This window comes from Brettanomyces bruxellensis, chromosome 3 (genome assembly GCF_011074885.1).
Source record: "Brettanomyces bruxellensis chromosome 3, complete sequence".
NCBI classification, from domain to species: domain Eukaryota; kingdom Fungi; phylum Ascomycota; class Pichiomycetes; order Pichiales; family Pichiaceae; genus Brettanomyces; species Brettanomyces bruxellensis.
The window spans coordinates 476,081-491,644 of NC_054684.1; the positions used below are offsets into that span (position 1 = coordinate 476,081).

At 39.1% G+C, this 15,564-nt stretch overlaps 3 protein-coding genes and 1 non-coding gene across 4 annotated transcripts; 3 read left to right on the top strand and 1 right to left on the bottom strand.

The window, feature by feature from the left end:
- Nucleotides 1-6,449: 6,449 nt before the first annotated feature.
- On the top strand, nt 6,450-6,521 carry BRETT_000187. Its single transcript has one exon. It is a non-coding gene; the product is annotated as a tRNA-Glu (tRNA).
- Nucleotides 6,522-6,783: 262 nt separating this feature from the next.
- On the top strand, nt 6,784-11,484 carry BRETT_000188 (uncharacterized protein; the record flags this gene model as incomplete). Its single annotated transcript, XM_041278759.1, has 1 exon — nt 6,784-11,484. One exon carries the CDS (start codon nt 6,784-6,786, stop codon nt 11,482-11,484), a length of 4,701 nt encoding a protein of 1,566 aa, XP_041134954.1.
- Nucleotides 11,485-13,014: 1,530 nt separating this feature from the next.
- BRETT_000189 (uncharacterized protein) lies at nt 13,015-14,235 on the top strand (the record flags this gene model as incomplete). The annotated part of the gene is made up of 1 exon (XM_041278760.1): nt 13,015-14,235. The coding sequence occupies one exon, from the start codon at nt 13,015-13,017 to the stop codon at nt 14,233-14,235; it is 1,221 nt and encodes a 406-aa protein (XP_041134955.1).
- Nucleotides 14,236-14,383: 148 nt separating this feature from the next.
- Nucleotides 14,384-15,283, bottom strand: BRETT_000190 (uncharacterized protein; the record flags this gene model as incomplete). The annotated part of the gene is made up of 1 exon (XM_041278761.1): nt 14,384-15,283. The coding sequence occupies one exon, from the start codon at nt 15,281-15,283 to the stop codon at nt 14,384-14,386; it is 900 nt and encodes a 299-aa protein (XP_041134956.1).
- Between the last annotated feature and the right edge of the window lie 281 nt (nt 15,284-15,564).

The window sequence follows — 15,564 nt, forward strand, 5'->3', positions numbered from 1 at the left end:
ACGCTCCCTTGWTTTGTAACATCTGAATAAGCATGTGCCTTAGTTTATCCATGACCTTGATAGTTATTGGTTTAGTAAGCAAATCAGCTAATTGGTTTTCTGTGCCAACATGCCTGATGACAAACTTCTTTCGATTAAATCTCTCTTCAAGACATTTAAGCCTGACTGCATATGGCTTTGCCTTCGGCGGAAAAATTACCGAAGACTATTGTATCTATGGCAGACTTGTTGTCGACTAGTAACTCAGGACAATGAACCTTTCCTTGATAAGCAGAAATAAATTTCATCAAAGGATGGAACCATTCTAACTCATCAGTTAAGAAATTGATGGCTTGTAATTCAGCTTCGGTAGAAGACTTGCACACCAGTGGAGTGTAGTGACTTCTCCAATGAACTGGCGCATTAGCAAACATGATAAAATAACCATTCATCGATTGACGAGTAATTGGATCTTGCGCATAGTCACTATCCGAATAGCAAATTAGATGATTAAGCTTATCGGCGTCAGTGTTCTGATAAACAATTGTCCTGAATCTCGAAAAATAGAGATATCGAATTGTGTGAATCACCTGTTCTCTTACTAAATCATGTGGATAAGTAGAGAATCTTGCTAAATAATCAACTGCATAAGCAATGTCTGGTCGAGTCATAGTAGAGACATAAAGTAAACAACCAATCTTGCGTCTATAATCCGTAACTCTTTTATCCAATTCCTCTTGAGTTAATTTCAACGGGTGTTGATCCATATCAAAATAAAAGTTAGGACTCAACGGTTGTAGCGCATTTTCGTGTCATCTCAATCTTCAGTTTCTCAACAAACTCTTCAATGTAAGAGGACTGACATAAACTAATTCTTCCAACACGACCATTTTTAAGTCTCTCCACCTTAAGATCTATACCTAAAAATCTTTGAACATATGTCTTTGGATCTTGTTCGATGATCTTTAATTCATAAGCTTTCTGTAAGTGCTTAGTGACCTTCTCAAGAATARATTTGGTCGATGCACCTATAATAATATCATCCACAAATAGACCAACCACGCAATCTGTTTTTTCCCTTGACATCTTTATGAATGTATGTGGAAGGAAATGGGCTCGAATATTCAAATCCAATCTTTAGCCAAATATGCCTTGATTGTCTCGTGCCATAATTTTCCAGATTGCTTGAGACCATATAAGGCTTTGTTTAAGCCTGTACACCACCCTCTTTACCGGTTGATACATCGGAAGGTTTGACAGAACTATGATAGCCCTGTGGCTGATAGATGTACAATTCGGTATCAATTGGACTATTAAGATAAGCCGTTTTAACATCAAAACTGTGCCATGAACCAGTGTTGTTGTAGCAATAAGAGCAAGAATGCTCCTCATGATCTCAGGTCGAAGTGTCGGGGAAAAAGTCAAGGTGTATGTTGACTCCTTCTGGTGGTCGCCGTGAGCAACGAGTCTCGCTTTGAACCGACCATCTGACTTGATGTTGAAGACCCAACCTGTGGAGACCGTCCGGCTCAAAATTCTAGGATCATCTGTAATAATAGGTTTGGGATCCCAGGTGCAATGTTTTCCGATGAGAGTTAAACTCATCAGCAATTGCTGCTTTCCACTTTGCAGCTCCATCATTACTGCTTATCGCCTTCTTGTAGCTACTTGGTGTAACTGCCAGGTGAACATCACTTAGCAACACTTGGGTGACCTTGAGCTTCTTGTGTTTAACCGCATAACGCCAGCGGCCTTTTGCTTTCAGCCTAGATCTACCTGTGCCGATCGGTGGCACCGTGCTGTCATATCGGTCCAGATCGCCATCATCATGAAATTGACGTTTTCTAGTTAATGGTCGATTCAATGAACGCATATTACGACCTTGCCACGATGGTAAGCTATTCCCTTTAGAAGATGTAACTTCAGACTTTTTACCAGCCACGGAAGAAGACGTCTCACTGCTCGTTTTTCCGGAATCGAGTCTTGGAGGATGTGGGTAATCTTGAGGTGATTTATCTCCGTGTTTGGCTTGCTTGATTGAAGAGTTTGGCATCAGCTGACTGCCAGCGCTCTTGTCGTCTGATGTTATAGTGCGTGCGACTGAATGCTCCGTATGCTTTCGTTGTTCGATCCCTGCCTTAACAGGATCTGCACCCTTCGGCTTCTGATTGTCTTCAGTCCATGCATCTAACTTGCATGTATCAGAAACTCCAACTTTCACATGCTTACCGAAGCTATCCGATGGATTTAAAGTTTGCAAAGAGTCCCCTGACTCCTTTGCAGTGGAAACAACAGTTGGTTTAAAATTTGCTCTACCATTGGTAGTAGTGTTACCACCTTTAGTAGAGCGACCATTTGATTTATTCAACTTGTCGCTCTGTGCACCCTCGCGTCTTTTCCGAGAACGCTTTGGATGCTTAGCCCTACCAGCATTTTGGCTAACGAGCGACTTTCCGGGATTCTTCGCCTCGACCCTTACCTCGGGTGGAAGTTTCTTGTAGTGTATTCCGGAAGTCGAATGATCTCCTGGATCCAGGTCGAAAAGAGAAGTACCTTCTACATCCTTTCTTTCGTCTGGGGCCTGGTTAGTCTGAGGTTCATCATCAGACAGCTCACGTGAGTCGTCATCTGAGTAATCCTCAGGCTCGGAAGAAGAGTCTTGCATACTGACGTTGTCAGGGGTCCAGTCCGGGTCGTTGTCAGACTCATCCGTACTTAAATTTCCAGGATGATCCGTCGACTCGTGGAAAGACTGAGTATCTCCAGGTGAGGTATCAATGACAATGGTATCGTCTGTAACCTTAGGAGGTTCTGCTTCTATTTTCCTCTTTAGCAAGGGAAGACGTAGTGAGCGCTCCAGCCTTGAAATATTTTCTTTAGGGCGAGTGTCTATCAACTCATCTTCAGGGGTAGCAGGTCTTCGTGTCGATACTTGAATCGATACGCGACGTCCTTTCGACAGCGGGTGACAATGTTAAATCATTTTCAACCTGATCGTCAGCAAGCAATGCTGCTTCGTCGCAACTTAATGGTGCTTCCTCTGWCTCTAGATCGGCAAATATTTGAAAACGCGGATCATAAAGTTCCATAAGAGGGTCATCATTCAAAGTTCGATGATTCAAGCAGTAATCCACATACAACATGGGCGTCTTGAGAAAACTCACGCTCCTTGAATAAACATGACTGCCAAATCGCAAATCTCCCGGAGTGTTTGGAACAAAGACATGAGAGCCAAAAGTGTTTGGATCAAATCCTARATATATTCCTTCATTACCTCTAGTGTGAAGCTTGGGTAAGTAATCCGGAGGTTGAGTAACAACGCAATATTCGCCAAAAACATGTATATCCTTTGCCTTCAATGGAGTCTTCACTCCCAGTGCCATTACTGGACTAGTGTCAATGCTCTTCTGGTAGAGGTGGTTGCGTATAAAGATAGAATATGACGCTGCCTCTTTCCAAAATGCGTTAGGAACTTTTCCAGCCTGTAACATAGCACGAGTGTCATTCATTATTGTCAAATTCAACCGTTCTGCAACACCGTTGGATGCCGACATGTATCCTGAGGTCGTATGATGTTCCACACCTTTTCGCTCAAGAAGTGTCTTCATTGCAGCGTTCAGGTATTCAGTGCCCTTATCAGAATAGAGTTTGTGCACTCTGTACCCTTGTTCGCTGAACTGATTTTCCACCCAATCCAAGTATTTGGCGACCGCCGCGGTAACATCATTCTTATGAGCCAGGAAGTAAATTGTAGTGAACTTCGTAAACTGGTCCTTGAAAGTAACAAAGTAACCTTGGTCGCCTYTCTTAGCGTGCAGATTGACAACACAAACATCTGTATAAACCATATCAAACGGTACTGGGCGCAAATAATAATCACGAGAATATTCGACTGCATCAGCACGTCTCGCTTTTGCCCGTAAGCATCTTGCGCAACCATGATCCGCTGTGTGCTTTAGCTCATTTTTCTCCTCCTTGGAAACAGAGATCGTTCCGTGAGAGATAGAGTCTCGAATCAGCTTTGTATTGGCATGTCCTAGTTTTAAATGTAAATTATTGATTGCCATTTGACCACCGCCAACAATGAATTGGTTGTAGTCGCCAGGAATATACCATAGCTTGTCGATTTGAATAAGCTGTATGCACTCTTCACCAACATTTAGAACCTTCGAATAACTTTGAGAAGTAGTTCCGAAGTCATGATGATAGATTTGAGTACTGCACTCTGGACATTTGTTTATATCGTCTTCTGAAAGAATAGTTGGGGCACCCTCGTAATAATAAGCATCAACTGAGAGTAAATTTCCAGTATAATTAAAGATCAACCTGCCTAGACCCTCTAGATTTTTCGTTGAATGATCGTAGGCTATTGATTTGAATATTGTCGGATTCTGTAAGTGGTACAAAATCATGTAACCATTCCTTGTGCCCGGTAAGACTAATTCCCGCTCCTCCATCAATAAGTATAAGATTAGACGAAACTCGGTAAGTTCTTACCTGACATCGGAACACCTCCCAATAATTCAAGATCAGATATGACGTTGTGATTATTCAAGTTGAAGTTGTGAACATTTTTCTTCTCGGGTGAGTCCTTCTTCGATTGACTCTGCCCTTTAGATTGACCGTGCTTCGAAGAATATTGCTTTTGTTTGTTGTGTGTGCCGCTAGAGTCGGTCTGAGAATGGTAAAGACCCTTCAATAAGTATTTTGGGATCTGAACCTCCTCCCTGTTAGGGACACGTTTGGATCTTGACCTCCTTAATGATCCACTCYTTAAATTCAGTTAGTGTAGTAACTTGATTGAGTTCGTTTCGATCGTTCTCGCACAACTTAACAACACCTGGTTTCAATGCCTCTAGGATATCATCATCATCGACTTTGTAACCGTCGCTCTTAATAGCATTAATAAAGTCATCGATTAGATTAAAGTAGTCCAAAAAGGGTTTGGTATAATCYTCATACCGAAGTTTTGCAAGGGCCTTAAGATAAGACTGCTTGCTATGCTTAATAGTCGAGTGTCGGTCACGTAAAAGATTCAACATCTTTGCTGCGGATGGATACTTGCCGTGRGATTTCCTATAGTAATCTCTCAACATAACATAAACAGAGCCATCGTTTGTTTGTTTCAAAGTCTCGTTCGTGAATAACTCCTCTTCGTCAGAGACGGAGTCATATTTCTGTTCTGCAAAGTTAGCACAGACCTGCTCATAACCATAGTCCTTTAGAGCACTTCTAAGCTCACTYAAGTAGCGAATGAACACCATAGGACTACATTGTCCATCTTCGTCCCGCAAAAAATGAATAGCAGGGACAACACTTTCCTTAACCGTCTTTCTGATTTTCTCAGGGTCAAGACGCTTAACAGCGAGATCCTGATGAATCAACTTCAAAGTTTCATTAGTATTGGTTATAGCCCTAACAAGGCTACGAAGAAGTTCTGATGATTGAGAAGATTCGGTTGAATTGGAAGCTGAGTACATGTTGGTAAATTGAACAGTAGTGCCTGATAATATTTGCAAGTAGTTGAGAAGATTTTTGCAATTGTAAATCTGTGAATTTTAGAGGTATTAGGCTAGATCTTAATCCTAGGTAGCACAAAAGTATTATGCAACTAAGAAAAATCCTCTGTCGACCTAAATTGACCAATGAGAAATTTTCCCACACGGTGCAATAAAACCGTATGAAAAATTTGTTAGTGAAAATTCCCTGGAAAGGGTTAATTCTCGCCGATCCGAAATGAAAGAGTATTTGAAAAACTAATAGTGTCGCGAACCACAATTCTTATGCAAAACTGAGTATCCTGTCTGTGACGCCATGTCAGAGTATATAAATCCCGTGTGACATTTGTATCTGCTTAATTGCTCACATATCTCTGTGCCGTAGCACTACCGAGCGCGCAGATGCCCAAGGTTATGAACGGGATTGGCCATATAGTTCGGATATAGAAAAGACTTCTGTTGCATAGAATGACCCCCATAACAAAATAGGGTCCTTACGAACACGTTTGTAATCCAGCGAGAACCCGAAGGTTACTCTTGGTTTCAGCTGAAGGTTCACTTCAAGATGGATTTCCTTATATGAATATGTATTGCAAATTACACAATAAAGTCGTCGTCCCTTCTAAGAGACACATAGTATATAAGGAAAAAGTAGTACATACATATAAGAGATATTTTTCCGCAGAAGTGGAATAGGTCATTCTCAGCCGAAAGTAGATTAGGGAGAAATTTATTTCACAGGAAAAATTTCCCCGCGAATTATTTCTTCTATCTGTCTGAACATTAATTTGATTCACATATWTATAAATCAAATACCAGTTGAACCTTTATGCGTTATTAACATATGAAACATTATTATAACTCATAGGTTCCGACAAACACTTCAAAACAAACACACAAATCACTTTGTACTTACATAATCTAAAATAATTTAGGTTCAAATTAAAGCAGACCCCTTAAATTCTTGCTTCCTCCGATGTAGTGTAATGGCTATCATGGTCCGCTTTCACCGGGCAGATCCGGGTTCGATTCCCGACATCGGAATATAATTTTTTTTTTTTGCTCCTACCTAAAAGTTCGATCTTGATGATATGCAACATAACAAATTATTATTCGTCTTTAGCTCATGAACCTTGAAATACGATCATACCATCTGAACTCTTTTGAATAGGTCACCATAAAGCTCTAGTTGCTTGTATTTTTATTTCCTTCTGTTATACGGAAGTATAATTAACTTCCAGAGTTGTCTTCTTCAAGAATAGTACATAACGAATTAATAGGTGTGACGGGAAGTGGACTTCTCATTATGGATTACACTAACAAAAATGAAAGACGTCTGCCATCTCTAGCCTCCCTAACAAATGACTTGTCTCTTCCTCCTCCGATAAGTGCTGCCCCACCTGGTTACAAGCGAGAACAGGAAATTGGTTACATGAATACCGAATCACAAATTAAGCAACCGCCAATAGGCAGTTTTGCAATTTCAAATGATTATTATAATAACAGATCAAGAATGCCATCCGGGAGTGGTATGCAAGTTTCTTCACTGGAGAAAAATAACTGGCCGTATATTTCGCCTCAACAACCTGGCCAACAGCAGCCCAGCGAAATTTCGGCGTTTGGCAGAATACCGAATACCACATATGTAAGAAAGGTATATCCTGTTGATAGGGTTTACACCAGTGTTTCTGCTGAACAAAGAGCACGATGGTTGAATAACGAGACCGCAAAACATCAGAGTCAATTTAGTGGATCAAAGATGCAATCGAATATTATTCCCTCCTCTATTTATCCACAGTCAACATTGCAACCACAGCAGCAGTTATCACATGTCAACACTACGGACCCGACAGGATTTAAAGCACTTACTGTAGCGGCAGTTACACTGTCAGATTCGAAAAATGAGAATGTTGGCTACAACGCAGATGGTAACATAACAAATCGAGATAGGAATGTTCAACTGAAAAAGTTCAACAATGGCACAGACATTGGATCGGAAAGTCGGCAAATATCCGCCAATTCAAGTATTATGAGTGGCGATATTCAATTCCAAGGGCCACCAAAGACATCTAGATTTTATAGATTTTTTGTACCAGACTCGGGAAAACATCAATTTGTTAACAAAGATGCTTTTTCTTTAATGCAGGGTCCAAACAGCTCGATATCCGCTGCTCAAAAATCTCCATTGGGAGCGAAAAATAGTAACGTTACTCATCATTACAATCCATATATTTACCCTCAAAACAGGAATCGGGTAAATCCACCTCCCGATTTTTTGAGCAGAGTACGTGACTCATATGCTGAATCTAGTCCGACAAAAGCAGATCCTATCCCAATATTACATCCAACCGAGAAACAGTTCGCAGATCCAATCAGATATATAGAAAGTTTACACAAACTTGGCGAGAAATATGGTGCTGTCAAGATCGTCCCGCCCCACAGCTATAATCCTAAATTTGCGGCCAATCTTGAATCACTGTGGTTCAAAACCAGAAGGCAGTTGTGGAACTCTCCTGTTAATGAGCTTGATGCACGATTCGAATTCCATATGCATGTTTTGGATGCCCAAGAGAAGGGAAAGTTCTCTTTCAACAAACTTCCCTGTATCGATAAGCGTTCCGTTGATCTATGGAGACTTCACAAATCGGTCCAGCTTAGAGGAGGATTTCAGAAGTGTTGCGGTGAGAAGATGTGGGCTCAGATGGGTCGGGAGTTAGGCTTTTATGGCAAAATAACAAGTTCTTTGTCTTCGTCTATTAAATCTGCCTACATCAGGTATATCTTACCTTTAGAGCTCGAAAACATTCGTAAGAGAAGTCTTAAAAATAAACATTATATTTCTGGGAAACAGCATAGGAAAAGAAATGGAAAAGTGTATCTTCCTAGAATAACTGGATCTGCGTATGCATTTAGGAGATCAAGAAATCAGCTTATCTGCAGTGGTTTTAATCCATATTTTGATCAGGGAACAACTCAAAAGAAAGGTATTACAATAAACGATAGTAAAACCTTGCCATGCTATGATTTTTATGAATGGCATCATTGCAAAGAGGTTAACGATACATCACCATACCAAACGCGTGTGTCATCTCTCTACAACATAAGGCAATGTAACGATAAGAGCAAGGTATTAAAGAGAATGACGCTCGATAATATGTGCTTTGAAGAAGGTGATCCTAGAAGCGAGGACCCGCATGTACTTGAAAATGCATTTTGGGAATATATGAATGACCCTGAATCTGTCTTAGAGACGGAGTCTGCATGCAGAATTTCAACAACGATACATGATTCTGGGTTTGACTCTAGTCCCAATAAAGAGACTGCGAAGTATTTTTTGAGTCCATGGAATTTTCATAATCTTCCTGTATGCAAAAATTCTATTTTGCAATACTTGAATACTGGCGAATACTCTGTTTTATCTCCGTCAATGACTTTTGATATGTTTTATAGTGCTCATAGTTGGACGGCTGAGGATCATTGGCTTTACAATATTGATTACGAACATATGGGTGATAAACGAATTTGCTACTTTATTCCTTTGAAACATAGGGAAAAATATGAGACTCTTCTAGAAAGACTAATAAATGAGAAAGAGGAAGAAGATGCTGATTTATCCAATTGCTATAGTACATTTAAGGAAATGGTTAATAATGAAGACGTCTATTCAACGACGGTTGAAAACAGAGTTCTGACAGATGGTATGGCATCAAGATCTCACGCTAAGGATACAAGATTTGAGCGATTTGTGAAACACGAAAAGAGCAAGCGTGTAAATCAAGATATATTTATTTCGCCACAATATTTGAAGCAGCATGGAATCGAAGTATACGGTTGTATTCAAGAACCAGGTGAGTTTATTGTCAAATTTCCAGGGGCATTTGGTTCATCTATATCCTTTGGAAGTTGTGTTTCTGAGAATGTGAATTTTGCGACACCAAGTTGGTTGGCATTGTCTGAGCTGTCACTTAAATGGCTTCAAAAACAGCAGGTTACACCTGCATTCTCAAATTTTGAGTTGCTTTTAAACATTTCAAGAAAGTGTAAAGACTTATCCGTGTTAAGGGAGTTGCAACCAACGCTAGAAAATAAAATTAACGTTGAGCTCAAGCAGAGGGAAGCTGCCCGTACATATTGCATGGGAAAATTGAAAGAAAGCACTGATATTTCTTCTGCCTGGAAGAATGAATTTCATATCACAGATGCAGACTTGCTTGATTGCCGTCCTACATTTATTCTCCTTATAGATCGGGTTAGGCAAAGCAGCAAATTCACAATGTCTTTAGAATATTTTTTAAACCATTTTGATGTGAATAATGATTTTCGGGATTTCGATGCAATTATGATGTTGTACTTTACTGATGGGGAACTAAACAAAATTAAGAATGACCTTCAGTATCGTTTAATGACATGTGAAGCTTGGATTAAAAAGTATGAGAACTCTATTCTGGAGTATGATCTTCCGCAGATGGATTTAGCAAAATTACTAGTTGTTGAAGGGGAAAGAATTTTAGAGAATAAATCGGTCACTGAGTTGGATTTCATAGTACAAAAAACGAGAAATTGCCTTGCAAACTTAAAAAAGCAAATCTCACTTACAGAAACCTGGTCTTTCGCCGCTAAGAAATTATTGCATAAGAAGAATTCCAACATCTGGGTGAGTATTTCCGAGATAAAAGGTCTTATGATGAAGATTTCAGATTTGGTGCTCATAACCCCAGAAATCGAAGAGTTTAAAGACCTGGCAAAGGCTGTTTCAAATTTAAATAGAGATATTCAAACTAGAATTTGTGATGCAGATGAGCATAATTCCCCTGTTTCCAAGTTGAAGGAGTTATATAACAAGGGACAGCAACTTAAAATTAAATTTGGTTTACTGGACGTTTTAAGCGATGTTGTTAAGCGACGTTTGTGGACTGATAAAGTCTGGTCAGTCGAGCAAGGAAAACTTTTATATTCCTATGATGATCTTTTGGAGGAGGGCAGACATATCGGAAAGCGTGAGGATGGTGCAATTTTAGAAAAGTTACAAAATTTAAATGAAACTAGCAAGGAACTTGAGAAAGAGGCTCAAACTTTGAAGGAAAGGTCCTATACGCAGGTATCTGGTGATGAATTGAAGCATCTCAGTAAGAGGCTTAATAGAATTTGGATAGATGTATCCATTCGCTCAGACATCGAAGCACTCGTGAAAGAGTACGAAAATTCGGGTTCCTATTTGAAAAGTTTGGTTACAACCTTCAAAGAAATTCAGGATAAAAAAATATCGAATACTGAAATTATGGTTGTAAGCTTGAAGGACATCTCAACCAACATTTCAAAAGCATCAATGTTCATAGAATTACAGTGTCTGGTAAAGCAGGTACGCGAAAAAATTGTGATGCCATTAGAATGCTTTTATGAACGTATGAAAGAAGCTTTTGTTGAATTTCCAAAGGACGAGATGACACTTGAACATTCACTTGAGAGAATGGTTCTTCACGATAAGCGTATTTTTGGCGAAAAGATGGATAGTCACAATTATTGCGTTTGTCGAAGTTCTAAGGAAGATGATGCTATGATAGAGTGTGAAGCATGCCAAGAATGGTATCACTTCAAATGTTTAGGGTTAGATTCGGACAGTATCAGCAGTGAAGATCTAAATAAAATGGGCTTTTTCTGTCCAATATGTGACTTTGATGATAAGTTGACAACTACAAAGCAGCAAAATGAAATTAGAAATAAGCGCCCTCGCATGGAAGCTCTGGAGAATTTGTTTTCCTGGATAAAGCAAAATATCACAGTTCGGTCCAAGGTGGTTTCATTGATTGTTGAACTCTACGAAGATGGAGCTAAATTCCGTTCCGATTTTCAAGAAACGCTAATTAAGTATAATAGTGAAGGAGATATTTCTGAAACGGATCAAGACAAGGTACTTTTTGTCCTCAGAATACTGGAGGCCAGTAGTATTAACTTCACGAAGGACAGAGAAGAATTAAGGGGGAGATTGCGTGCGCTATATGACAAATGAGACTTGATCTGAAATATTAAAGTTATCATGTAAAATCGATGTATAAATTTAATTTATTGGAGATATATATTTTCATATCATTTTAAATGTAAGTTCATTTCTACGCTTGGTATTTTCGGTATCTGGTAAGTAGTAATAGATCTGCGCGACTAGGACTGGTTGGAGGCCGTCCTGAAAATCTTCTGTGTGTTATTTACCAATGCGGGGACTCCGTGGCCGTTTTAGTGAATGGTACCCAAATTTAGAATGAAGCTAATTAATTTGTGTAAGGATGGTATGTCGACTAGCTAGATACCGGTTCCTGGTGTGTGAAGTTACAAAACTCAGTGACACGAATAATAATCAATAATGATATCAATATGGACAATACTGTCAACTTGTGATACAATCAATATTAAATTAAGATCAATTCAAATTAAAAAATATATATTAGCTTGTCTTCCTTAAACTCTTTCAAGAAAAAGGAAGTATTTGTTACGTAGAATAGTTTTAGCAAAACTCAGATATCCCTTTTCACAAGTGGGATTCTCTGTGTCGCATCAATTCTCAGAAATTATGCTCTTGTTAGAATTTCTAAAAATCCGCGAAATCCGACACTAAACCGTTTACGAGATCTCCGCTCTATATAAATATATTTAGATGGCTACAAATAATAATTATCGTTCTTGAATAAATCGTATGCTTTTTCCCCTTAACTTTTTCATTTCATTTTTTTTTTTTATTCTATTTTTCAGCTCCATTTCGTTATTGCAGAATGTAATATACCTGGACGAGACAGTATTTTATCCATTATCCGAAAAGTTGTGATACCTTGAAATCCCAAAATGTATTGTGCTGCTTGCTGATACGTATGTGTTTATTCTACAGATATGATGGTTTGAATTCGCACATTTATCGGGTAATGTAGAAGAACTAAGATTTCATGTGGATGGAAAATTAATTTCTGTAGTTCTTATACTATTTATTCTTTTCTCCGCTTCCAAAATTTCCCTATTATTTTATAACTCATTTTCATGTCCATTACCTTGATTTTTTCCCCCCTTAGTATACTTTTCACAAAAATGCCAATTTACCTTCTACTCTTACCGTAATTAAAACAAGCGTAGCCAGAATCGCCTAACGTCTGCAGGAATCATCAAGATGATCTTAATACAATGCAATTCTGTTGTGCGGACGGTTGGCCTAATAAGTGGCACAGCCAATAAAACGAGGCTATCAATCCTTCAGCGACAAATTGGGGCGACTTTTTGGAAATTTTCTACTGTTACACGTAGAGACATTCATATATTTCCTTACAATAATTATATACAACGACAACAGAAACGTGAGTTGTGTAAATTTCGAAAGGTGCGCTCATTCTCAACATCACTGATTTCTCTGCACGAGCATAATCACGACCACGGTTCTGACTTTTCGGATTTAACGCCCGAACAAGCATCTCAGGATATATATACCATCCAAAAGAAGCCAGAGAGCAAATCGAAGAAAGCTTGGGATAAAGTGAAAGATTTTTTTAATCCACACAAAACTATGAGTCAGATTATGGATCACGGGTATCATTCCCATTCACATGGGAGTTCTGCACATTCGCATTCTCATTCTCATTCTCACATTTCTTCACAGGAAGCAGTTAAGCTATATGATCCAAAGAAACTTGCGAACAAAGGTGTCCGTATAACTTGGATTGGATTCTGTGTCAATTTTGTGATGGCAGTGGCAAAACTTATTGGGGGTGTTGTATTCCACTCCCAATCTTTAGTTGCAGACTCTGTTCATTCCTTTAGCGATTTAATTTCAGATGTTCTTACATTATCTACGGTTAAATACACAACTAAGAAGCCCAACGAGTCATACCCGCTAGGATACGGTAAGGTTGAGACGTTTGGATCCTTGATGGTGTCAGCAATTTTACTTTATGCCGGTTTGGAGATCGGATTCGGTTCTCTTTTCAGTATTATCGGTCCTTATCTTAGTACTGCAACTGCCAAGGTTATGCATGCTCTTCCATTTCACGATCATAGTACAGGTCTGGATGATCTGGGTAGCTCGGCTGTTGCAGATTCGTTGCAAACTGCAGACATAAATGCAGCTTGGCTTGCACTTGGTTCAATCATTGCTAAAGAATGGCTTTTCAGAGCTACAAAGAAAGTTGGAGAGGAAATGAATTCTAAAGTTTTGATTGCGAACGCCTGGCATCACAGAGTGGATTCAATGACATCTGTTGTCGCTATGGTTACTATATCTGCAGGCTACTTCCTCAATATATACTGGATGGATTCGGTTGGTGGTTTGATAGTGGCTTTGTTGGTTACCCGAGTTGGAATTTCAGGCTTTTTCCAGTCATTTAAAGAACTCATCGACAAAGCAATGCCAAGGGATGACAGAAGGTATATGGATATTGAGGATGCGATTAATGTGCATTTGATGAATATGGACAGGAACATTTTAATTAAACAGTTGGATGTCATGCCATCAGGCACAAACATGAATGTCGTCCTTAAGCTTGGTGTCAGCGAGTTCAACAACAAGTATGAAAACCAGTTGACATTGAACAAGATGGGAAGTATCGCTGAAGTTTTAAGGGGAACAATTATCAAGGATTTCCACAACGTGAAGAACATGTCTGTCCAGTTCATTTCAAATGATGAAGTTGAAGAGATTCCCGAAGACAACAGGAAGGAAAATGAGATAAGGGAGAAGAGTATGGAGTTGGAGAAGGAGCACAAGGGAAAGGAGACGAAGGAGGATTGAAATGTATACTGCCTAGAGGCATCTTTTCATTTTGAGGTTTGCCAAATCTTGATTTGGCGTTATTTTACTATAATTCTACAGAACATAATAAGCTGCATGTACAATCGTTAACTTTTTTCTTTTTGTCTCTAATAAACAAAGGTTCTTGCTAATCTAATGACTTGAGAAATTCCATCTGCTTGAACTCCCGATTGTTTGACAACGTAAATTCTTGATCTCTAGTAATCCGCATGCCATTCACCTCCGCCAGGATATCGTTCGCCGCTTGCTCGATACGTTTCATCTCACTTTTACGACCTGTAATGCTGATTGTGTCAACTCCTGCCTCGTAATGAGGATAGGATCCAAGTTTTATAGTCGTGCTTTCGTTTGCAGTGAGAAGCTCCTTCTGCTTCAAGGAGAGATATTGTCCAAACTCCACCTCTTGCATCTTGGTCACGACATACAAGCTTATAAACGGATTTCCGGGAACATTAAGGTGCGGAAAGAGACCATTAGCAAGTAAATCTTCAAAGAATTTTGGCACACCAGGAAGAATGGCAAGCTTTGAGTCAATTGTAACGACCGGTGTCCAGCTCGTTGGTGAATAAAGAATTCTAGTCCTGTCTTCAGCATATGGTAAACGAATCATTCTAGTGAACGAGTCCCAGAGCTCTTTATTCGACTTTGTGGGAACACACTCGGGATTCAACTTCATGGCCCTATCGTAAGTCTGTTGATTAAATTCTAGGGAAATCTTAAAGGCCTTGGCTATTGATTGATAACTCAAATCATCGTGTGTACTTCCGATTCCTCCAGTTGTAACAGTAAAATCATATCTTGATACAAATTGGTGAACTGTGTCTATAATGTCCTCTTCGTTATCACCTACAACTGTGATTTTGCGGAGATTGATACCATTTTCATAACACTTTTTGGCAAAAAATCTCGAGTTCGTATCCACGATTTTAGAATTAAGAATCTCATCTCCTATAATAATGCAGCCAGCATTTTTGACCGTATGCTGAAAGTTCGAAAAAGGTGTGGATGTCAACTTTAGCTGCACCATTTATTGCAAGTCTAGAAACCGATATTGTCCGTTGATTTTTTGTGTATACCGACCTACTCAAAAAAAGACTCTGATACTTCTGTAAATTGTAAACTTCAGATCAATAATTAATTATACTTAGCAATATTTGGTCGCATGAAGAGGACAAAACTTACTTAGAAAGAGAGAAAAAATATATATATATATACAATGAGGGAAAAAACAATAAATATTTAAATTATCAAAGACAATGCTTCCCCGGAAATGGGTGAACAGTACGGCTCAATAAATCGAGAACAATC